The sequence below is a fragment of the Electrona antarctica genome (genome assembly GCF_951216825.1).
Source record: "Electrona antarctica genome assembly, chromosome: 2".
NCBI classification, from domain to species: domain Eukaryota; kingdom Metazoa; phylum Chordata; class Actinopteri; order Myctophiformes; family Myctophidae; genus Electrona; species Electrona antarctica.
Window position 1 is genome coordinate 43,348,354 of NC_136807.1, and position 24,507 is coordinate 43,372,860.

Sequence of the window (24,507 nt, forward strand, 5' to 3'; positions counted from 1 at the left end):
TTGTAATAAGAATCAAAATCTACAAAATAACTAGTAACTAAAGTTGTAGTGGAGTAAAAGTATAATATTTGCCTCTGAGATGTAGTGGAGTAGAAGTAAAGGTATAGAAACTTATAAAATACTCAAGTAAAGTAAAAATTCCAGTACTTGAGTAAATGTAATTACACCACTGCTTCTGTACGTTAGCTCCTGTACAATAGTGCCCCCCACTCTTTCTCTTGTGTGCTCCTTCAGAGCAACGTTGAACATTGCTTACTTGATTTTATGCATAATTGTAAACTCAAAAAATGGAAATAGCTTGCCTTCCTAAAAGTGTTCTCCACTATAGCTCAACAATAAAAAGAAATCACACCTGTGTGAACTGAGTGGTGCAACTCCCCTCTCCCCCTGCCTCTCTCTCTCTCTCTCTCTGTAATTAGCAGGCAACAGTGCAACACTATTGCTACAGCGCCAATTTTGCCCCTACGGGTACTCTAAACATTGGGACATAGTCACATAGTCCACATAGTCCAACACATAGTCAAATATGTTAGGACATAGTTTTTCATTTTTCGCGCAGACAAAATGAAAGCCTGGGTATCGAGGCTAGGACATAGCTGTTCCTTGGAGTGGTTGCACCACTCAAAAACATAGGGCGAATACCAGGTAGGACATGAAAGTTACAGATTGCATTTTTGACATGCTTCAGGCGAATAAGGCATGCACGTGACGTTATTGAAGACACGTCTGTAATGTTTTTTTTTTTTACATTGTTGCAGTTAGGCCTTGAATCACTGCAGTGATAAAATCATATTGATGAAATCTCACTCTTTCTGCTGCCTGGCAACAACAGATCAGCCCATGCTTCTATTATAGAGCTACTGGCTAACTGTAACTTTATTTATTTATTAATACAATACTGCGCTACAAGAAATTAAATAACACCACAAGTTGACCGTGCGTGAAACAAGCACAAACACAGCGGTTTCATGGGAGTGCGCTCGCTTGTCGCTGCGCCTCCCTATACTGCCCGCTCGCCTCTCATTGTCTCCACCAGGCCGAAGGCATGGGGGAGAGTATGTTTTGCACTCCGTCTGTGTGTCCGTCTTTCTGTGTACTGCTAATCTCCGGCACCGTTGGCCTGGTCGTGCCCAGAGTGAAATTTGAGAGAAATGTTGCATGCACATTCCTGCTAGGCAGAGGAATAAATCCCACCCTTTTCACATTGGCCTGTTATAGCACCACCTGCAGGTGGACTTTTGCAAAACACATTTTTGGAACAAAATGCCTCAAATCTTGACTTTGAATGTGGAATTGGCATCAAAGGCCGTAGAGTAGACGAAATGGCACCCTTCTCACATTGGCCTGATATAACGCCACAAGGAGGCTAGAATAACCTACCTGGCCTGGTAGAGTGGAGACCCGTGCTCTGAGGCTGTGTTCCCAAACCTTTTCACGTCAACCCCTGATTGACATGCATATTAGTCTACAGACCGCCATTTAATGTCATTTCTATCTCTGGGACCCCAATTTATATTGTAAAATCAATGTTAATTGAACTCAAATTAATTTAACTCAAAACTCAAACCAAATGGACCCATTTGGTTCCATTTGTACACTCTCAGAGTTACAGACCCATAAGGGTCCATTTGGTTCCAGATTATAATTTTGCTGGGGACCCCCTGGAACTCCCTCAAGGACCCCTGGGGGTCCCCGCACCCCACATTGGGAACCACTGCTCTGAGGAGCACTTTGTTTCTAGTTGAAAACGTATCGCCGGGCCAGTCTCTTCCCGTCTGAAAAGCCCTCCTTGTCTCTGTCCAGACATACGAGGACCAGCACAGCAGCGAAGAGGAGGAAGAGGAGGAGGAGGAGAGTGAGGACGGCGAGGAGGAAGACGACATCACGAGCGCCGAGTCGGAGAGCAGCGAGGAGGAGGAAGGTGCAGAACCCGGCGAGGACCAGCAGGGGGCCAGCAGACAGCAGCAGCTGGAGTGGGACGACTCGACTCTCACCTACTAAAGACCACACGCACGCACAGGCACACGCACACACGCACGCACGCACGTACGCAAGCACACACACACACACACACACACACACACACACACACACACACACACACACACACACACACACACACACACCCTCACACAAACACACAGAGACACACACACACACAGACACAGACACACACACACACACACACACACACACACCGACAACGTCATTTTCAAGGAGCCATTATGTTTGCGGGGAGGGGGGGATCCTTTCAACCTATCTATGGTCCAGGTTTTCCTGTTGTCATCTTCGTGGTGGTACTCAGTGTAATATAGTAATCACCAGATCACTGGTCACTTTTGATTTGTGATTTTCGTTTTTTTTTTATTTATTATGTTTTCAATTCCCAGGAAAACTTGGCCTAAATTTACATTTGTTTTTGAAATAATGTGAGGAAGTCCAACCTTGCACTTTGTGTTCACTCGGATCACAGCTTTCAGATGGAGAATATCTTTTTTATTTTTTTTATGTAGGTATATATACCTTGCGCATTCATTTTTGAAATGTGTTTTGCCGCTAAAAAATCACGACTAGCTTTGACTTGGGGTTCATAGACCAGAGAGTGAAATAAGGCGATGCTTCTCAACAAGTAGTTCTTTTTTTCTTTGATTTTTTTTAGTGCATGCAGATATTTGAAAAGTCACATGTGTAGAGGAATAAATTGCTTTTTAATTATTTTGTTTTTGTAAATATAATGAAATGTAATTAGTCAATGTGTTAGTGAAGGCCTAAACAATGGGGTCCAATATCTACAATGACGCAGTACGTAATGTAGAATATTTGTGTCACACAGGCTGTAGCATGTTGCAAAATTTAGCAGAGCTCTTCCGTCATGCTTGTACAAAACGTGTCTGCATCAAAATGAGAAACCCAGGACTATAAGCGGAGGTTTCCATAGCAAAGTGGTGTCCATTTTGTCTTTTTCTTGTTTTATGTTCGTTTTTTGGCTAAAGTTTTCATTTCTTTTGCTTTATGTAGGCAGGACTGGCTTCACGCACACAGCAAAATCCTCAATGTTGGTGTCAAAATGGACCTATTAAGGACACATTTGTACGCTTTTTGAGGGTTCAATTTACTGAGGATTTTGTTGTGCAGACTCTTTGCTTTGCTTTGCTTGCACAGGTGGCAATGCTATACTCAAGGTATCAATGTATTTTAGTCCCTAGATTTCACTGTTGTACAGAAGGGATTTTTGTTCAGGGTATTCACACTCAAGAGAATTGCATACATACAAACCTTAGGTTTGTGTTGGGTACAGTACGGTAAGATCATTGATAGCACTGTTGGTCTTAAAATGTGGGTACTGCTAATATATTAGAGCTTAGAGATGATATATTTTGTCAGCAGCTTTAGACTGCCCTTCGTCTTCATTATCCAGTCCTGCCATGGTGACATAAGTACACTGTAAACATCCTAAGTGTTGGTTTAAATCTGAGGGTTGAAATAGACCCTATAAAGGTCCATTTTCACACTGTCATAGGGTTCATTTTTACACTTCGGTTAAAGTGACACTTTAGAATTTTGCTGTGTAGGAAAATAAATGAATCTCTACAAACTACTGAAAGAGCAGATCAATATGGACAGACAAGCTTTTAGTGAAGCTTTAGTGCAGCTGCTGGTGTCGTTTTAGGCCCGATTTATACTTTGTCGCACGGCGGAGTCGAGTGTTGGAAATAGCCGACCTACAAGCTCACCACGTGTCGGGAATGCGACACGTTGTGAGCTTGTAGGTTTGCCATATTCGGCATGAGACACCAGCGTGTGACAGAGCATAAATTAAGTATTAGGGGTAGAGAGATGAAATGCAAAGACATCTCAGATTGCTTCATTGCAAAAAAATATTTTTAAAGTTTTTTTAATTTAATTTTTTTTGGCACAGCTATTTAACCCAGGATAATATTTTAGATGCATTTTTAAAGCAGCTTTGTATCACAATGTAATTACTGGCTGTTCTTGTGACTCCTTTTCTCATGGAGTTCAGTTATAACTGAAGGGAGGAGCGCACTAGTTATGATAGGAAACCTCTTTAAAAATGAATCTTATTTTGTTATGGTTTGAATCTTAAAATGAAATATTTTTTTGCAGTAGACCACTAGATTTTATTGTACATGGAACTGTACTGTAGAGTTGTTCTAAAATATTTGTTTACATTTGGTAAACTTGTTTTCCTTCCGGTATTAGTATAAAACTTATACAATTGATTGGGAAGATGTGTCCAATTTTAATCTCTATATCTCCTCTTAGACATGGCTGTTATTCATTACTGTAGTGTATTTTTTGCCTAACAGGCACAATTTGAAAATTTTGGCTAATTTATGCTTAAGCACAAAGTGTTGGGTGACCTGTAACTCAAGGAAAATTACGTTTTCAGCCGAAGAAAGTGTCGTATCAACACTTTTTTTGTTTTGTTGAAAATGCGTCACTTTTATTGAGCGACATGTTTCACAATACTTGTTTTGCCAAAGCACAAATTGGGCTTTACACCCTAATAATTTTTCCGGGATTCCAAAATAAATATATCCATTTAACAACCTGCTTTATGTGACTAGGTTTGGGGGCATTTTAGTTCAATGAAGGTAGCAGAAAGTGTGGCATTATCAGTTTGAAAATGATTAGAACAGATGGCATTGAGAATCTCATACTTTGCATGCAAATATATTTTCTGAGAATTACAATCAGATGGCTCAATTATAATACGAGGGGGGAAATAGCATATTAATTATTCGCAAGTTTCGTCAAAGGACGTTTTTAGACACAGTCTCCAGGTCATCTTTGATGTTTCAAGCAAACCTTATGTCTGGAGTGACTAGATTTTTTCATGTCCAATTAATTTATTGTTTTTGGTCAATGGTGGAAATGTGGTGAACAATCTCCCCTTTCATGATGACTTGGGCCTACAAAACATGGGGCCAGGTTTGAGCCGGCCGAGTTGGGAGTGCCTTTTGCCGATCACAGCGGAATTAACACAACTAACAAATAAAAAAAAGTACTAATTTACGCTCTTTAAGTTGTGGCAACGTTTTTTGTTTTTTTGTAACTATTTAATGCTAGATTTCTTACAGAGCTGGGGGATGTGATTTTCTTTCATTTTATCGTAACAATAGTCCACTGCTAGTTTTATTAAAAGTGAAGAAGTTTTACATAGGTGTCATGTGTCCATGTTGATGTGTAGAAAAAATAGATCCATATTGTATCTTCTATATTGTACTAAATCATATTGACGGATTCCACCTCTTAAAAGATGTACATTACCGAATTGCTTTAGGCAGCATAGTGGGTATAAATTGACCTATTTGTGTATAGAGGAAGGTCGTTTTCGACAGTGTACTATTGCCTGAATTGCTGACGGAAGTTTTTTGAGGGCAGCATGAAATTCACAAGAACCCAGTTTTAAGCCTGTTCCCCCCAAAGTTCTCACAATGTCATCATGTCAAAAATGTTCCAATGTCAACATTTCAACTAACACTTCTGCAAAAGGTACAACTGCATTATCACTGTCAAGAGCACATTATTGGCTCCGACACTGCTCAGAATTATAGCATTGGCATCTGAAGTTTTCCAAATCATGTACTTTCTGGTCAACCCCTGAGATATACTGTATTTTTCTCTGCATTGAATTGAATGTCCACACACTGCCTAATGAATTGAAATGCAGCCGTAATAGTAACATTAAAAATGTAATCGTACGGGGCTTTTACTTTGCATGAACCACATTGTGTGTATGTTCCATGTAGAGTTGTGAGACTGGTGGCGAAGAAGGGGGCTCACTACTGAATCTCTTGATTGTCCGTTTCACAAATCCACGCCACTCAAAACCATGTTTTATTTTTCTTTCAAATCTTTGCTCAGAAGGGTTAAGGTGATGTTTTCAGAGTTGTCAGATGCTTCCTTTGTGCTTGTTGGGGCTGCTCTCACTTTTCTACCAATTGAAAGGCAAATTGTGGTTAAGTTGATGCTTGCTCATAAACAAAATAAAGGATGACAAGATGGGGTATAAGTTATTTCTTGGTTTCTGTCTTTATCAGTGGAGCTTGAAGAAAATATAACTCATAATTTCTGCATCGTGTTTCACTCAATTATTTAGATTAAGCTTAAGTGTGAAACTTGAAGCTTTAGTGACCTCTGCTGGTGGTTTTTTATTGACCCCAAACTGAAGCAGGATACTTGTACAGGTACATTCACTTTGGAAGGGTGGGAGAACACTATGGGGAGAACCAATGAAATGAAATGCCTTCAGAAGGCATTTCTGGACCAACAGGTGTTTCAATTTGTCTGAACAGTCTGATTGGCGCTGAACTAATTCATTTGTTTGAGACACCTGTTGGTCCCCAAATGGCAGGTGTAGGACTATCTGTTAAACTCAGGAATAAGTCACATCTCCCAAACAGAAAGGTAGAATCATTTTTTATATTTTATGTCCCTTGCCAGTAATACAAAAATGATACAATGACTAAAATGTAAATAGTACTCACAATTGAATATACAGAACTCTACTTAACTCAGGCAACATATCAAGTCAGAATACGTCTCAAAACATTGTAAACCACAATTGCTTAAAGGCTACAAATATATAATGCACTACTGAAGTTACTCCAGTTTCATTATCCATGAGTGTTGACAGCAGATGATCGTCCAGAAAATAAAACTGATGATTTGCAGCAGTCATGAGAACGACCATCAATTAAAGACACCACAATCAAGAAATGAAAGCCTTTTAAGATGATAAATGCAGCATTTCAATAACAAACAGCACAAGCCAAATATTTCCCATAAAGTGCTTGTATCAATTGCTGGATATGTTGCAAAATCAGATCAAACTTTAGTACCTATAACACACACAATTTACAATAAAGTGGAAAAATAAAATACATTAAAAAAAGGTTTAGGGGTATAAAACAATACTGTTAAATAGCTAGGGCCTACCATTACTGCTGAGAGTGCAATGATTGGTTACAAAATCAAAAGGTCGATTGGCACTTTTGTCATTATAAACCACTTAGAATTAATAAAAACACACATGGTTATGCCTTTGTTTTCACCCCAGAGCTTGCTAAAGCCATGATTTTGTCTTCTGATCCTGAAAAACAAGGATACAACAAAACAGACATGAAATTCATACTGTATACCACTGAGAAACTTAAATTAATTAAATCGCCATTTCTTTATTCTCACCTAGGTCTGCAGTGACTTTTTCAAACTGGTTGAGAGTGGCCGTTGCATTCTCTGTTAGAAATACCTCATCTTCTGTTGTGAGCTATAACAAAAGGCCAGAAAGTAAAGGTTATAAGAAGAATATAGTGTCGTGTCGAGTGGAACTGGAAACCTGTCCAAAACATTACTTTTCAGGATTCAAATTCAGCGCTGTGTTTCGAGCTTGCAGATCAACTACTTTTGATACCGTTTGTGACACTGTAGTATGATCAAGTAGGGTGTTAATTTATGAAAAAACACAAAAAGTGAAAATATGAAGATAGGTGGTTTCTGCCCGACAACAACAATGATATACAATATGAAATGTATAAAGCCATGTTAGGGGCACTAGGATGGCGCAGGTGTAAAGTTCCTGCCGGTTTGAATCCTCTGTGGTGCCTCCTGCTTGGCCACACACACATTTGGTTCTGTTGGGTGGGACGTCGGGCAGGGAGGGTGGTCTCTGTTGCTGCATTAGCGACTCCCACAGGTCAGGGAGCCTGTACGTGTACGAGTCGTATAACAAGTTCCTCCACATGCACTACGCCCTCCCGACTGGTGAATTCATGTGTATTGGAGGAGGAGACAGTAGACACTCTACCCTGGCACATTATCAACTGTAGACGTTAGCAGTGACACATTGGGAATTGGCTTAATGAGTAAACTGGGGGATAAGATAAGAATATTTTATATATATATATATATATATATAAATGTTAGACCTAATTTCACTGTGATTAGGGTATAAAGTTACAGTACCATCACCACCACCCACATGCTGGTATGATTAGATTATACTAGTTATAATATTTGCTAGACTTTCTCACCCATTTCTAAAATGTAGTTGGCTGGTATAATTGTGTAAATGGCGGGTGATTTTTTTGTTAGAACTGGCCACTTTGGTTGCTGGACAAACAGCAGTCATTTCAGCCTAATAACAGCAGAATGACTCAAATACATCAGTCACAGTCATGATCACAAGCCACTTAATCAGCAACGGCGTATTTGTTCCAGGCTGGGGGATCAAATGCATCATGTACTGTGTTGTCAGTAGGGTTGAGCAATTAACCAAAAATATATCGAAACCAATAGCTAAATATATATATTTATTTAATATCAATTAATCAACACAAAAAATGTTGAATAGATTTTTTTCTAGTCTGATTAACCGCACTCACAATGCATTCTGACGCATAGTGAGCTTGTAAATGACCTAGTTTCAAATTTTGTTTTGTTTTATTAAAAAATGAAATAAAAATCATTAATCGAAATCTTGTCAACGGTTTGAAATAATCCTGATATTGTTTTGAAGTCATATCGCACAGCCCTACTATCAGGGTACATCTGACCTTCTCGCCCAGTTTTCTTAGTGCTGTGAGGATTTCCAACTTCTGCTGTGTGTGCACATCCCGCGACAGCTTCCCCACCATGACATCACGGTCCATCTGCACACAATGTCACACCGTCAGGCTACGTAACATTCAACTACATTAGGTTAGATCAACTGGTTCTCAAACGTATTCAAGGACTCCCATATTGATGTGTATAATTTGGCCACGGTGTATGTATAAATTAAACATAGCTTAAAACACAAACCTCCGCTAGTCTGGTTCTCAGCTGTCCTGGCTGCTTCTTAGCAAAGAGACGGATCACCTCTGGGGTTTTGAATGCCTGGCTGATTGCGGCTTGAATTGCCTGGTGAAGGAGCAGACAACAACTTTACACTCATGTTAGGACGGTGGACGTGTGGTTTAGTTAAGAAGATAAGATGAGACTTTACTGATCCCCATAGGGAAACTAGATCATTAAGGCCTTTTCAGACGGGGAGCGTGTGCGATGCTGTCGTTGTCGTCTGGATCAACGACAGGTCTGCTCTAGGTCTGCTCATGAAGGGCACGACTCACGCTGCGTTAAAAAAAAAAGACACAATCCAGGTCTAGTCAGTCACGGGCATGTGCACGAAACGAGCACGCGCTTGACAATTTCACAGGACCACGCCCATGTAAATACGCTTGCGTTGTCGTCATCCCCCAACTTCTCTGCGCCTCTCATTGAAAATGAATTACTAGCTGTGTCAGTCGCTCCCCGTCTGAAAAGTCCTTTACACTACAGTTGACATAAAGCAAATGCCATTAGAAGAAAGGAACTTTTCAATAAAAAGATAACAAAGCTTAAATATATAATTATTATTATTACTAGAATTTCGCCGCCCTTTGGGCGGCTCATCCTAGAGTTACGTTGCAGCGCAATATGGGGAGAAGGAAATTGCGGGAGTTGAGAGACTCCACTTCATGTTTCAGCTGTGTTAACACACACACGATACAAAAATCCTCCACAGTGTAGTGTGAAGTTGTGAAGCCCTGGCACTGATGCGAGGTCCAGGTTGTACGGTAGCTGCTTTAGCTGCGTTCACCAAGCGTAGTTGTGTGGCGTTTGCCGTGCGATAGGCGAGAAATGTTGAGAGATCAACACGACGCAGTGTTTGTTTGTCGATGCGTACTGTTACTAAGGTGGAGTGTTCGCCTGGCCGGCACAGCAGCCAGAGGGGGAGGGGGCTGAGGTATGATGAGGCGGTGTGGAGCAGAGGCAGCGAGTTTGGACATTGAGGGGTTGGAAATCATCCCGGTCGCGTGGTTCATGTAACGCGTGTGGCACTGTGAAGGCCGTAGACTACAATGCGCCATTGGACTGGCCCCATGAAGTGAACGGAGTTGGCGGAAGTCGGCAAAGTGGTGACGATTTTGACATAGGCTGGTGGTCTTGCGCAAGAATGTGTTATTTCATCTAAATGGGTATTGTACTGTAAATATGACAGTTGCATTGGATGCAAAGTAGTGGTTGATGTCTGGACAGGCATGCTGGTGGTGTTGTGCATGGTGACATGTGTGCAAACGATGTGGTTTGGTAGGAGAAGGTGGACAAAGGACGGGGTGTTGCGCTGGCTATTAGTGTGGCAGGATTATAAAAACACATTCTGTATCCTAAATACATACCAGTTGCATCCCACTGAGCTCATCTACAAGTGTCATGTCTCCTGTCATGATCTTCTTCAGAGAGTCGTTAAATTCACTCAACTGCTCCAGGGTTTCACTTTTGGTCTCCTCATACTCCTCCTCATCCAGATCCTCTCTGAGAGATTGCAGTGGTGGGACAAAGTACTCAATCGTTTTACTTGAGTAAAAGTTTCAAATGTATAACACATAATTGTGAAAATAGCAGATCTACAAGACACATGATTGTGAGCTTGTAGATCGGCTATTTTCAAATGGCCGAAATGTATATAGGGCTGAAGTTGCATCTTTTGAAATAATAGTCTACAAATTAACTAAAGTTTTCAAATAATTGTAGTGGAGTAAAAGCATATTATTTGTCTCTGAGATGTTGTGGACCACAACATCAAATATACTGGAGTAGAAGTAAAAGTACTGAAAATTGTAAATACTCAGCTGTAAACAAATGCTGCATTGCTGCTGCCTCGCTCACTACAAACAAGACGATAGAAGATGCTCGTTGTGTTGAGATTATACAAACCTGCACTCTTCCAGGTCCTGAAGCTGTTGCATCAGTCTGTCAAGTTGCTCTTCCATATTTTGCCTCAGTTTCCCAGTTTCTGATTTCCCTCGAGACGCCATCCTCCTTTCAACTAAGGAAAGGTACCTTTACAGGTTTGAAACTGTAACCACAACACAAGCAAAACAGAAATGGATATAACACAGCTCACATTTAGTTTCATTATCATGACACAATCCGTTCAGCTAAACTGTCGTTTGAATAATGACATGGCACTAACTGAGTTGACTCAGTTCAGCTACTGTAACTTGACATTTTTATTTCAGTGTAGAATGGGTATGTACTGTGTATAGGTATTCAGAATGGGTACATTTCAAACGAAAAGCTGTTTGTGGACGGACCATGATATTGATAAAGCACAGACTTGTTTACAACAGGGTCCACCATTTTCAATTAATCAGAAAACTGAGTTAGCTTAGCTAGCTGACTAGCTAATCAGCTCGTAATAGATATGATCATGTTTTGGAGCTTTCACATCAATGTCAAAGTGACAAACTGAATAGTTTGGTGGAATCTCACTAGCTTGCGCCAGTGAGAGTTAACAAACTGATTATTAGCTATAGCATCAAAACGCATGACATCCTCACCTGCTTCTCTTGGTGGTAAACAAACCGCTTTGATGATGATGCCTGTGCTAGTGTGCTCTGCTCTGATCAATACTCAGAACAACTACCAACTATAAATTACCATAGAGCTATATAATATGGCAACAATTACTCGTAAACATGGTTGCGAAATTTCCAGCCTGTCTGAGCCTTTTGTTTCGTTCAGGGATGGATTGTTGTGAACATAGCTCTTGTATTGTGGGTCACTGGGGTGCGGCTTTAGTGTCAATGGAAGGAAAGGCCACTACCCAGCTAGTCTCGCGGGAGTTTTGCACTGTAAAGAGGAACTGCGATGATGGAGTGTTCCAGCCTAGCTAGCTATAGCTTTATAGCTCTATGGTACCACACACGCTCTATGGCACCTCTGCTGGTCGGTGCTAGAGGTGCATGAGAGTTGCTGACCCTGAAAGTACATCAATTTCATAACTGTGGAAATAATGTTGTGTATAACAGACTGAAAGATAAAGGACAAGTACATTTACTAAATGTTAATGTTTTTGTATATTTTTCTATTGTGGATTTCCCATGTTATTTTGATGCTCACTTTGATTGTAGTAGCCTATTGTGTAACTTTTATTTTTGTGAAATGACAAAGGAACATGGAAACTGTTCATTCAAGTGCTGTGGATGATATAAAACATTTGAAAAGGGAAGGGTGACTGCTGTTTAATTCTCAACTGTTCTTGATCTCATTATTTACATCACATTATGAGCTTTCTTTCTAGCACCTCTGCTGGAACACTCCATCGCAGTTCCTGTTTGCACTGAGCATGCGCAAACCTCCCGCAGGAGACCGGGCCACGCCCCCGTGTACATTCCTCTTTAATTCTCCTAGGATGATACCCCGGAAAGAGGAAGCAAATTGTTTCATTCTGTTGTGTTCTTGAGTTTCGGTAATATTTGCTGATGTTATTTCTTCACGAAAATAAATGTCTTCTGTTGAATAGGTAAGTTATTGTTTTGTCCATTTTTATTATCCAAAAAGTAATTATGACAAGCGTAGACTTGCACAAGGTTGTTGTACTTCTCCGCCGCAAAGCAACAATACGAATTCTAGTTTATTGACAGAAGATTGCTCATAACAGCTGCAGCTCTGATCCATAGACCTCAAAAGTCTGGACGAGAGCTAACATAGCTGTTGATTTACTTTCGATCAAGTCTTGCCAGAAACTAAGCTTTCCGTACAACCAGATCTGTTTAATGAATCTGTTGGCTGTCAGTGAAGGGCAGTCTGGACAGATTCAGATGAGGTGTATTATTGTGTTCTTTGTTGATTCATTTGTGTAATATTTTTTTGCCTTAATGTCTGACTACCAAGTACCACGTGATGTTTACATTTATTTTTACTGATTAAGAATTCAACCAATCAAAGAGAGCATATAAGTTGTACTATTCCAACTGGCAGTGGGGCAAAGCACCTTTAAAACATACATTTGGTTACTATTATTATTACTTTTGGAAGTGGAAGTTGGTTTGGAAGTTAACAATGTATTCAAATGTATCCCTTAAGGGCCATGCTTTAATTGTCACTTTGATTAACAGTTAAAGTCAATCTGGGAACCCATCTGCAAAAAAAAGAAAAAACAGCACTCTCTCCTGTTTGTTTCCTTTGAATTTGCCTCTGGAGGCTAACCTGACTCCGCCAGATGGGGCAGCAGAGAGTACACTGGGTTCCCCCCTCCTGCTCCCATCTGGGAACTCTCAGGCAGACTCGATGCCCGGCCACAAAACGGCCTGGCCAATCAGCAGCAGCTATCCCGCCTCTAGCTGCTGCTGATTGGCCATGCCGTTTTGTAGCCAGTGTACTCTCTGCTGCCCCATCTGGCGGAGTCAGGTTAGCCTCCAGAGGCAAATTCATATATCTGGAGGCAGGGCCTCAATAGAATGTGTATAACAGGATGTTGGCCTGTTTGGCCCGCCCTCAGCCCTTCACTTCCTGTGGTGTGCCTGTCAGCCTGGGCACACTTGAACCTCCATGCGCGGCCAAAGGAAGCTGTCTTTTGCGTCATTTCCGGCTGTCGCTCCGGTTCGGCCTCTATCCTTTTATTACTCTATGGTGTTTTCATTCCCACTATCAACAGTGTATACACATTCTGAATGGCCATGTTGACAGATTCGGTAGCGCAGCACAGAATCTATTCTTGAGAGATTAACAGTTAGTACACACTAGAATCGACTATGACATCCTTCATATAACACAAGCTGTTGTATAGAAATTAGATTAGATTCAGGTAGGCCTGATTATTTATTACATAATCAAACATTTTCAAAAATAGTGGAAATGTTGCGACATTGAGCTTGTAGATTGTCTATTTCCACTATTAAGTATAAAGTCATTAGAAAAATATGTTATTTCATTTGTCCTGTGCAAAACATGTTTATGCAGTCTAAAAGGCCAAACAGAAATGTAGTTTTAATTCACAATATTCTAATGTTCATTGACATGAAACACAATTTAATTGTTTTTCAACAACGCAATTATTAAATTTCATAACTGTGACAGCCCTAGACTCAACATGAGGAATGGAGTCCCGGGACCGCACCAAAGTGGTCTTGCTGGCCTGTGGCTCCTTCAACCCGATAACCAACATGCACCTGAGGATGTTTGAACTGGCAAGAGACTATCTGGAAGACACAGGTGGAGTCAAATGGACACAGACACACACACACACACACACACACACACACACACACACACACATCCCTCCAACCACCCCACACACCCCATGCTTCTTATTTGATTAATCGGGGAAAGTAATTAATGCCACTTTTGTCAACCCTTTCATCATTTCATGTAATCATGTTAGGCCAGTACAGGGTGGTGAGAGGCATCATTTCTCCAGTGGGTGATGGTTATAAGAAGAAGGGCCTGATTGAAGCCTGCCACCGTGTGGAGATGGTCCGACTGGCCACAGACGACTCTGACTGGATCAGAGTAGACCCATGGGAGGCCTTACAGCTGGAGTGGATGGAGACAGCCAAAGTAGTACGGTGAGTAATGGGTGAAGGTTGTCAGCTCTTAAACCCTGTGGACTCAAAAAGACTGTGCTTGTTAGGCAAGACTGATACCAGGATAATGCCAGGTTGTAACTTAAACGATTAGTTTTACAGATTGTAGAACAATCGACTGAACATACAAAAGACTGTCACCCCCAGTCTCTGTAAAAAAAAAAAGTGCATTCTTGTACTCGCCTGTACTCTGTTTTACTGCAGTGCTTACCGCTAGCCACCTTTCCCTCAATCTGCTGCTTAGTTTATTTCGTTTCAAAGCTATATTTTACCTTGGGAGTTTAGGTAGGTATTGGTCTCCTTTTCGAGGCAGTCTTGAGGCCGACTGTAGGCTGGCCCCTGTGCCAGTGAAACTGAACATGAAAAGGCATGCTCTATTCATTTCCGTATACACATGACATGCATAATATGTATAGCATAAAGTCCTTAGTTAACTATTTCTGTAATGATGATGAAACAGTAATCATAAAGTGAACAGATAGGATTATTTATTTGTAAATTGTCTTCCCCACCTGAGTCAACTGATGTCTGTACTCGCTTAGGTATCACTATGGACAGCTGGTAGAAGCCGGCCAGAACAATGATGAGGTGGACACTGTCATCTGTTCAAAGAAGCGACGTATGGAAGAGGATTCTCTTCAGGATCCACCTCATCGTAAAATGAGAGGTAAGACATATTGCTATTGTTTGCTGCATTTTTGTACTGAACTCAATTTATTTGTGTGCTGCCCTCCATGTTCATCAGATTTGCTATGAATTAGTCTCCATGTGCTGAGGATAAACACTGGACAAAATATTAGATGCAAATAGGGAAGTGATTCTCAACCTTTTTCATTTCAAAACGCCCACTTTTTGATATCCATATTAGGCCATGGACCCTCATTAGTTGCATTGTTTTATCTCTGGGACCCCAATCTACACTGTAAAATCCTCAGTGGTAATTTAACTTGGCTCGGGACCCCCCGGACCCCACAGTAATAACCAGTGACATAGACGCATATGTGTAAGTAACACTTGCCTTGAGCAGTTTGACTACTCACTTCAAATATTGACACACACAAGTCATCTTATAAAGTGCTTGTCTCATCCTTTCTTGTTAGCTAGTTATAGTCAAAGGAAAATACTGATACTACCGGCACTTCCATTCAATTAGTCTTAAAAAAGATTAGTACATTTTCTCACTATAGCTTCACGGGAGGACACCGTGGTTTACTAACACTCAGCTACTGCCAGACATTGGAGGTGTGGTGTACGTAGTTTACATACATCAAGATTTATTTTCTCTTTTATCCCTGTAGGCTCATAACTTAACATAACATACACAATTAACATACACAATTACACATACTACTTTATGTACATTCTTGTTACGTTTTGGCATTCATATAGAGCGTACCGTTCAAATATGTACACAGTCACACAGTAAGTGGACATACATTTTGTTGGCCCTCTGGTTCCCAGCCAGCTTTGTCTGACAACATGCTTCACGGAATAATGAATGAAATCTGCTCTGTGTGGATTCTTTAGTAAATATTTGGGATATTCTAAGTGAGCACAGCACACTCAACGATAGTAAAAGTGTATACCGTGCCAAATCTGCCATGTTTCATAACAGTTGAAATCCTTCCAGTTGCAGTGGCTTGTTGGATAGCCCTGCTGTCGGATAACTGCAGGATTACAGTAACCTCGCTCAAAACTCTCTCCTTTTTCTCCACGCTCCTCAGACAGTCCTCGTCTGATGCTGCTGTGTGGGGCCGATGTCTTGGAGTCCTTTGGGGTTCCCAATCTGTGGAAGCAGGAGGACATTGCTGAGATTGGGGGCCATGGCATGGTCTGCATCACACGTCACGGCAACGACGCTCAGAAGTTCATCCAGCAATCAGACCTGTTGTGGAAACATCGCAAGAACATCCACGTCGTCCGGGAATGGGTGACGAACGATATCTCCGCCACTCACGTGCGCAGAGCACTGCGACGAAGGCAGAGTGTCAGGTACCTGCTGCCGGACCTTGTGGTTCGCTATATTCAGGAGAACAACCTGTACAGTGCAGAGAGCGAGCAGAAAAACGCTGATGTTGTCTTGGAACCTCTTCAGAGGAACATGGGCGCCTCCTCAAGCTGAAAAAGCACATTGAGTGATGACATCCCCGCGAATGCCATGGTCTTTTCGGTCCAGGAGCTTTGGTTTAGATAGAACGCGGCTTTGTTGACTTTAATATTGATTTTAAACCAATCACACTGTGAAGTTCTGCATTTCTAGTTACCGTATGTGTGTGGTGTTTTAAACAAACTGTTAGAATAATGTACTAAATGGGCATATTTGGTGAATGCCCATTTTAATAGTGTGCCTTTGCCTTTAAATTATTATTATACTTTAAATTAGTTTGTGTGTTGTTGTTGTAGTAATAATGATGATAATTATGGCTCAGATTTACATAGCGCTTTTCTAAAGTTGCTTTACATAATGATAAAGAAGGAACCAACTTTATTAAGAAAAAACAAAAGCAATAAAAAAAGAAAGGGCTAGATTAAAATCGATGAAATGTTAAGCATCATAGGTTGGATAGTCTAGACCTCAGCTGGGAAAACCTGTCCCGAAGGTGTGAGTGAGGTTTTCAAGGAGGGAGGGGGCAGCAACAGAAAGTCCTATAATTTGTTTTGATCTATCAGTCAAATCTGCAAAGTACAGTGACACTGGCTAGTTTAGTCTAAAATTACATTTTCAGTCGCTTGTGTTGGTTTACAAAAGTGTGAATGATAATTGTCCTGTCCTGTCCAAATAAACAAAGTAAAGTAAGTAAAGTGTGGGGAGAAATAGAAATATAGCCACATGTGTGTCTTAAACAAGTTTGTATGAATTTTTACACCCATTTATGTTGGCCATATCAGGCATATTCAATTCACAGAATATGTTTACACATTGCTTTGAAGTAGATTTTCAAATGAAGAGCATGTCGTGTGCTTCCGAAAAATAAAAGTACCTAAACCACTTTCTTTGATTTCCATCCTGGGAGGCTCTGTGTGACTGTTAGCTATTGTCCAGTTGGTATTCGGAGAACTCGCCAGTTTACCAACTCACCACGATTTAGTGCATTTTAGTTTTACTTCACCTTCATTTAAATTGCATTGAATTGAGAGAGAGAGAGAGAGAGAGAGAGGATAGTTGTTTAGAGTTAACACTTAGTAAACAATTCCTGAAATGGTAGGCCTTTATCATTGGTATTCACATACTTACCTTTTTATCATCATCTAGCTGACCATTTAATTGCACAAAATAATAATACTTTGGAAATGACACTACACTGATGAAGACAGCATGTTAGCATAACGATAAAGACATTGATGAAGAATTTTCGCCATGGTGACTTGGTAAACTGGCGACTTCTCCGGTATCCATCCCGTTTGTCCACCTTACTAGCCATCATCTCTGATTGAGTCTTTACTCAACAAACAGGAGCTATTAATGCTTACAGATTGGTGAGGCAGGCAGGGGTCAAAACCAGGAGAAGAGGTCCAACCAAAATAACAAACGGAAGCTGAGACAGGGCTCGGACATCTAGGAACGTAACATTTTCTTATTCATATTTGGATTCAGAAGTGATAAGTAAATAGTAGTGCAATACTGTGCAATAAAATGTACCGTCATCTAGTCTTTGTTAGAAGAATCAAGATTGGTTGGCCAACCAATCTCTGAAATTATTGAAAGGATAGCCCTTTGAGCTGTTGCATTTCATTTTATTTTGTTATTACATAAAAATACACTTCAAATGCACAGATAACCTCATTACCCTCTCCTACCCACAATCGAAAAATCGGATATAATACAGAGCAAAGGTAAACCTTTAGCTCCAATATACAGAGATGTAGAGAATATGATGGGGGAATAATTTAGCAACTGGGATCTCTAGGATATACAAAGCTGTGTGAGTTATTTACTTTAGTACCAGGCAGGCAGTGATGGTAGCCAAGTAGAAGACGGCTCTAGAATTGCACTTTATGTAGTCATAGCACTTTATAGTACACATGTATAATATATTATATAGTATAGTATGTATAGTTTACATAGATACTCCACTGTTACGTTCTTAGTTTACGCATGAGTCATGATAACTACTTTTTATATATGTGATGTATGCCATGCTTTTGTTATTGCTTAATGTAAATCGCTCTGGATTAAGAGCGTCTGCTAAATGCCTAAATTGTAAATGATGATTCAAGTTTCTTTATTAGGAAAAGACCCCTTGAGATGAAACCATCTCGTTTTCGAGGGGCTCCCAACACAGATACATGTCACAACATTATTGTACATGTAAACAGTAAAACAAAACAAATTACATCGCTCCGGACCCCAAGCAGGACACTCAGCTAAGAGCATCGGGGGGGTTTATTTTCAGTTTATTTTTGAGTGGTGCAACCACTCCAAGGAACAGCAATGTCCCTATGTCCTAACCCATGTCCCGATGTTTAGAGTACCAATAGGGGGTGCTGTTGCACCACTCGCTTCAGACTGGTCTCATTTTTTTATTTATAGTACAAAATCACCCCAAGGGGTCTCACATTATATTATAACAAGAATACATCAAAGTCATATAAAAAACACAAAAACATAGCAATAAGAAAACATATTAAAATGTGCATAGCTATAAATCATCAGGAAGAAAGAGAAAAAGAAAATTACAGTACAGTATTTTAAAATCACAGGCCGGACATGCGTGCGGTGAACATAACAATGGTTTCAATAAAACTAGGAGTGCAGAGAGAAAAGATAGGTTTTTAGCCTAGATTTAAAAATGTCCAGAGAGTTGGCATCAGTGTAAAAATAATTCTTCCATTCTTCTAAATGTCATCTCTGATCACAAACAAAACATGTATGCATTGTTGGGCATGTCATTTAGATGCATTTGATTCAACTTTATTGTCACAGCTCAGGTTTACACGTACAGGTGTAAAATAAATCGGACCCGTCTGAAGTGTGTGTGGTGCTGTGCTGTACTGTACTGTACTGTACTGTACTGTACTGTACTGTACTGTACTGTACTGTACTGTACTGTACTGTACTGTACTGTACTGTACTGTACTGTACTCCTCCTGTGTGTGTGTGCTCTACTGGCCACTTTAGGTGTTGCAGCTGTCTGCACACGGACGTACACATACATACACGTGCGTACGTACACATACATATACACACACACACACACACAGGTCAAATATACTGTAAATAAGGTGCATGGTTAAAAGAAAGAAATGGGACATAGGTTCAGGTTACATAGCCCCTTCTCTCTGTCCCACTGATGTCCTCTCTTCCCCTTCTCACTATCCCTCTGGTCTCTTTGTTGTGTTTTCTCACTTCTTCTGGGTATACTTGAGTGTTATGTTTATCTGGTGCTCAGTCTCTCTGTCTCCGCTCCAAGATCTCCACAAGATCTCTCCTTTCCACATCTTTACTCTCCATGTGCCCTACTAGCTGTGTGCTAGGGTATCGGGCACGATACCCTACCCATGTACTTGTACTCGGTTTCGGAAAAGGTCCCGATACTCTGACCCCGATACCAAAACGGGGTCAATTGATTGCTGTGGCCCGACTAAAACGGTGAACCAAAAACATTGCTCATTACCATCCATTCCCCTATGAGGGGACTGGCACTACCAGTAGCTGTTGGTGACAGGCCTACACCCTCATACACTACACATTACATTTATCAAATTATCCAAATGGGCAATAACGCCTCTTTTTTTTAACAAAAAGGTCAATTTCAAGGCCTGTAATTGAACATTACAGTACCATTACAAGTACAAGGCATAACAATGAAATTCAATTGGAGAAGGGGGGGGGGGGCGGATAAGTGGTTGCACAACAAAAACAACATCCTCGTATCGGTACTTGGTATCGGCGAGTACTCAAAATGAAGTACTATTGCAGCATGGGTCTCTGGCTGCTCCGTTCTGAGCCATAGGGTCCTGACTGTGCAGGCCTGCAGAGTGTTCATTTAACTCTGAGAGTGTACATTTGTGCACTCCGAGTTTCAGATGGATAAATTAACTCTGTGGTGACTGTGTGACTGGTCTAAGGTATCATTCCTTAGACCAGTGATTCTCAAACGTTTTAATATCAAGGAGCTCCAGTTCAGTATGCGTTAGGTCAGGAGTTCCCAACCTTTCTATTATCATGGACCGGCTGACAGTGACATATCAAGGATAGTTATGATTAAAAAATAGGTTAGGCCTATGTCTTTTTTGGAATGACTTTGGACATGTGGAAAACTTTAGTTAATAAACATGCAGTGTCACATTACTTTAGTTTTGACATGAAATAATAATCCCGTGCCGTGTAGTGCTTAGGTCACAGCCTCAGGCCCCATAACAACCTGTTAAGATAAATTGAGTCTGATAGTAGCATGTTAAAATGTGGGACAATGACAGGTCTCTGTTCTATATTTGAAGTGTCTTGAGACAACTTGTTGTGTTTTGGCACTATAATGAAATTTAATTTAATTGAAAACCCAAATGTCCTACTTAAGCATGACAGGTGCATCTTCCATGGTATAAAACTGCCCAGACAAGTTTTTCCACATCCATTCCACTGTTGTATGTACGGTACATAACACTATAGTGTCGCATTTGAGCAGTATTATTCATTAACATTATTTCTGAAAGAACAGGACACATGATATTATTGACTATTAGAAACATATTATTATTAAACATATTATTTATGCATTGTGTAACAAATAAAAGTGTTTATTGCTAGATGAGCTGCCCACAGGGACCAGTATTACTGTTTTGATTGAAAATCTTATTAACAGTTTGCAGAATTACAGTACATTTCAAGCACAAACTCAATGCAAAGGCTGTTAACTGTGAGTGGACGACCCAATTAAGCATTACACTTGTTTACAACAGGGTCCACCGTGTTCAATTCATCCAAACATTTAGAGTACGTACAAATAAACACTTCTATATAGACAAAGAACAGAACAGGAATTCATCATAATGGAGGTAAAAAGGGGAAAGAAACATATACAGTGAGGGGAAAAGGCCCCCCCCCCCCTTTTCCCCTCACTGTATATGTTTCTTTCAGATTTTACAGGGGCCAGTTTCGAATTGCAGCCATCCGTAGGTGCCCTTTGAGAGCGGTTTTGAAGGAGGGACCAGTATTACTGTAACTGTTGTGGGTTGGGTTGGGTTGTGTGGGTTTCCCACGGAAACCAACCGACACCTGGCATGGGACAGAGACACATTTTGGCTTCAGGTGACAGCGAATGAAAAGAAGGCACACCCCTTTCCCTGTCACCAGACCTGTGCCTTTAAAACCAGTTCTTGACCCTTTGGTCCTCACTCACCTTCACCGCTACACAGCATATTCTTCTCATCTACACACTGCAGTTTGAGTTTATAGTCTAAAAATGCCTGCTAGCCTCTGTGGCACATGGGACATGATCAGCAATATCAACTTGGAGGGCTACATGGTAGCACTAGGTACGTTACAGCTGTTTTGATTCAATATGTTCATTTTTTATTTATTCAGGGTGTGAGTTTTGATGCGACATTCAAAGGTGATTTTGTATATTGTTTACACATGTTTGCATGTGTTGGACTATGCTGACTCTGGGGTTTTCTCATTAGTGCTACATGATGTGATTTGTTTGAGAGAGCAGGCAGAGAGTGAAGTGAGGGACAGTTGTTGTATGCGCTAACTTCTGCCTGTGAATCAGCTTGGCAGGATTTAACATCCAGTTCTGGGAAACATCTTTCTGCCTTTCCCAGGTATCAGCCTTTATGTGCGAAAAATTGCTGTAAGATTGAACCTCAGGAAGGTGATTGAGCAGCAGGGCGAGCTGTTCAACATCAAAACCATTAGCACTTTCCGGACATATGGCTTCTCCTTCAAAGAGGACCAGGATTTTGAGGAGTTTACCCAGGGTCTTGACAACAGACACGTCAAGGTAGGAGAGTGTAAAGATTATATTCAGGGTTCAATTTGTAATATACGGTTACACTCCCTTAACTACTTAAGCCCTATGTACTTCATTGTACAACATCATAGTGAAAATAGTTGCTGTAGTTGTGAGCTTGTAGATCTGCTATTTAAGCTACGGTATATTTTAAAATAAAATAAAAGTTAAATTGTGACATTATCAAGCATATCAGACACAAAGTAAAGGGATAAAACATTCTCACCAGCAATAAAAAGGAATGACCCGATATCAAAAGGAGAAGCATGAATCTCTCCCCTCTTCCACCCTACAGTCTACAGTCACTAGAACCAGTGTTGTTTTCGTCGACTAAAACTAAGACGAAAAATGTTAGTCGACTACCTGTTTTCACTGACGAAAACTACATGGAAACTAAAATCTTATGATATTTAGTCGACTAAAACTAGACTAACACTAAAACATTCCGGGTGACTAAAATGTGACTAAAACTAAATGAAAACAATTCAAGAGACTGTGACTAAAACTAAAATCAAAATTTGCTGCCAAAAACAACACTGACTATAACACTGATCACATTAATGGTAGCCTACAGTATAAAGATCAGAGGATGGCTAAGGATTGTTGTGGGATTGACATGAAAATGAAAGGTAGCATGTACTGTGTGTAGGATAAAGTACATGATGTTGATGAATGAATGGACATTGCATAAACGTAGCTGAACTAGTGTAGTATATAGTAGTCAGTGTTGATCTCTCTCCCCTTGGTCTCTTTTTGGTGCAGTCAATGGTCACACGGGAGGGAAATAAACTGGTGTGTCATCAGATTGGTGAGAAGAAGCAACGAGGCTGGGCTCACTGGCTTGAGGAGGATAAGCTTCATCTGGTAAGACCATTGACATTTACATCTTAAACACATCTTAAATCTGTTTTTTTGTATACTATTTTAATAGTCTTGAGAAAGAAATGCAGTGACTGCAAAAAAGTGCTGCTATTTGTTAAAACGCAATGTGGCTCTGTTTACAAAATGCTGTACACCCTCCAACTGTATATACTTTCCCCATTTTCAACAGTTTTATTATATTTTGACACTTGCTTTGGTAATGTAAACATATGTTTTCTCATGCCAATAAAGCTCCATTGAATTGAAATAACATTTAGGTTATTATGATCTCTACCAACAGCCAGAAAGACATTTTGGAAAAACTATGTTTGGTTGAATATAATATCAGTGATTTCCTCTTTTTAGGAGCTGTATTGCGAAGGCCAAGTTTGCAAGCAGGTTTTCAAGAAGAATGTGAACTAATGAAGATCAATGGAAGTCTAATCTCTGGATAAGAGAAATTGTTCTCTAGAGGAAATTAACACATTGTGCTCACTCAATGTCAGTGAGAAGATGAGCTTAAAGAACACTGAGAGGTCTAGTATTTTCCTTGCAAGGTGACTTGACTGCACTTTGTGTAGTGTCAATTTTAGGGCCTTTGCTTTTCTCCCTGTACATGCTCCCCCTTGGCGCCATTCTCCAAAAACATAACATCACCTATCACTGTTATGCCGACGGCACACAATTCTATATACCAGCCACACACAACAGTAGCAGCTCCATAACCAACCTTCTTACCTGTTTGGAAGACATCAAAAGCTGGATGGCACTAAATTTCCTACAGTTAAATAAAAATAAAACAGAGGTAATCATCTTTGGCCCAAATACCTCAGCCGCCCGTCTATCCCACTCACTCGGCCCCCTGCAGTCAAACTCCAAAACCTCAACCGCCCGTCTATCCCACTCACTCGGCCCCCTGCAGTCAAACTCCAAAAGCTCCGTTAAAAACCTGGGAGTCTTTTTTGACACAGCACAACATTTTAACAAACAAATCAGTAATGTCGTAAAAGGCAGTTTTTACCAGCTCAGAACCATAGCCAAACTAAAACCCATTCTAACTCATGCATTTATCACCTCCCGGTTAGACTACTGCAACTCTCTATATTTGGGTCTGCCCCACTCCGCCATCTCCCGCCTACAGAGGGTCCAAAATGCTGCTGCCAGACTGATAACTGGAACGAAAAAACGAGATCATATCACCCCTGCATTGGCAAAACTACACTGGCTACCTGTTAAATTCCGCATTCAATTCAAATCACTCCTCTTTGTATTTAAATCCC

The 24,507-nt window shown here is 40.5% G+C and overlaps 3 protein-coding genes across 5 annotated transcripts in view; 2 read left to right on the forward strand and 1 right to left on the reverse strand.

Moving 5' to 3' along the window:
• Nucleotides 1-6,041, forward strand: part of clstn1 (calsyntenin 1) — a 324,752-nt gene extending 318,711 nt beyond the window's left edge. For both annotated transcript variants that reach the window (XM_079494725.1, XM_079494726.1), the window contains one exon: nt 1,804-6,041. In XM_079494725.1, the coding sequence (XP_079350851.1) occupies nt 1,804-2,001 (198 nt within the window). In that variant the 3' untranslated portion in view covers nt 2,002-6,041. The remainder of the gene's footprint in view (nt 1-1,803) is intronic.
• A 386-nt stretch (nt 6,042-6,427) lies between these two features.
• On the reverse strand, nt 6,428-11,716 carry lzic (leucine zipper and CTNNBIP1 domain containing). 2 transcript variants are annotated; one of them, XM_079494744.1, is made up of 7 exons: nt 11,388-11,716; nt 10,762-10,912; nt 10,224-10,359; nt 8,827-8,925; nt 8,580-8,675; nt 7,213-7,294; nt 6,428-7,117 (listed from the first exon to the last, which is right to left on the reverse strand). In XM_079494744.1, the coding sequence occupies exons 2-7, from the start codon at nt 10,860-10,862 to the stop codon at nt 7,062-7,064; spliced, it is 570 nt and encodes a 189-aa protein (XP_079350870.1). In that variant the 5' UTR covers nt 10,863-10,912; nt 11,388-11,716; the 3' UTR covers nt 6,428-7,061. The 2 variants fall into 2 exon arrangements, with proteins under 2 accessions (XP_079350870.1, XP_079350869.1); XM_079494743.1 differs by having other exon boundaries at nt 10,762-10,903; nt 11,388-11,714.
• Nucleotides 11,717-12,220: 504 nt separating this feature from the next.
• Nucleotides 12,221-23,796, forward strand: LOC306933392 (nicotinamide/nicotinic acid mononucleotide adenylyltransferase 1-like). Its single transcript, XM_079515606.1, has 9 exons — nt 12,221-12,352; nt 13,909-14,043; nt 14,213-14,396; nt 14,957-15,081; nt 16,139-16,535; nt 21,811-21,890; nt 22,179-22,357; nt 23,129-23,230; nt 23,594-23,796. Exons 2-9 carry the CDS (start codon nt 13,929-13,931, stop codon nt 23,648-23,650), a joined length of 1,239 nt encoding a protein of 412 aa, XP_079371732.1. The 5' UTR covers nt 12,221-12,352; nt 13,909-13,928; the 3' UTR covers nt 23,651-23,796.
• The last annotated feature ends 711 nt before the right edge of the window (nt 23,797-24,507 follow it).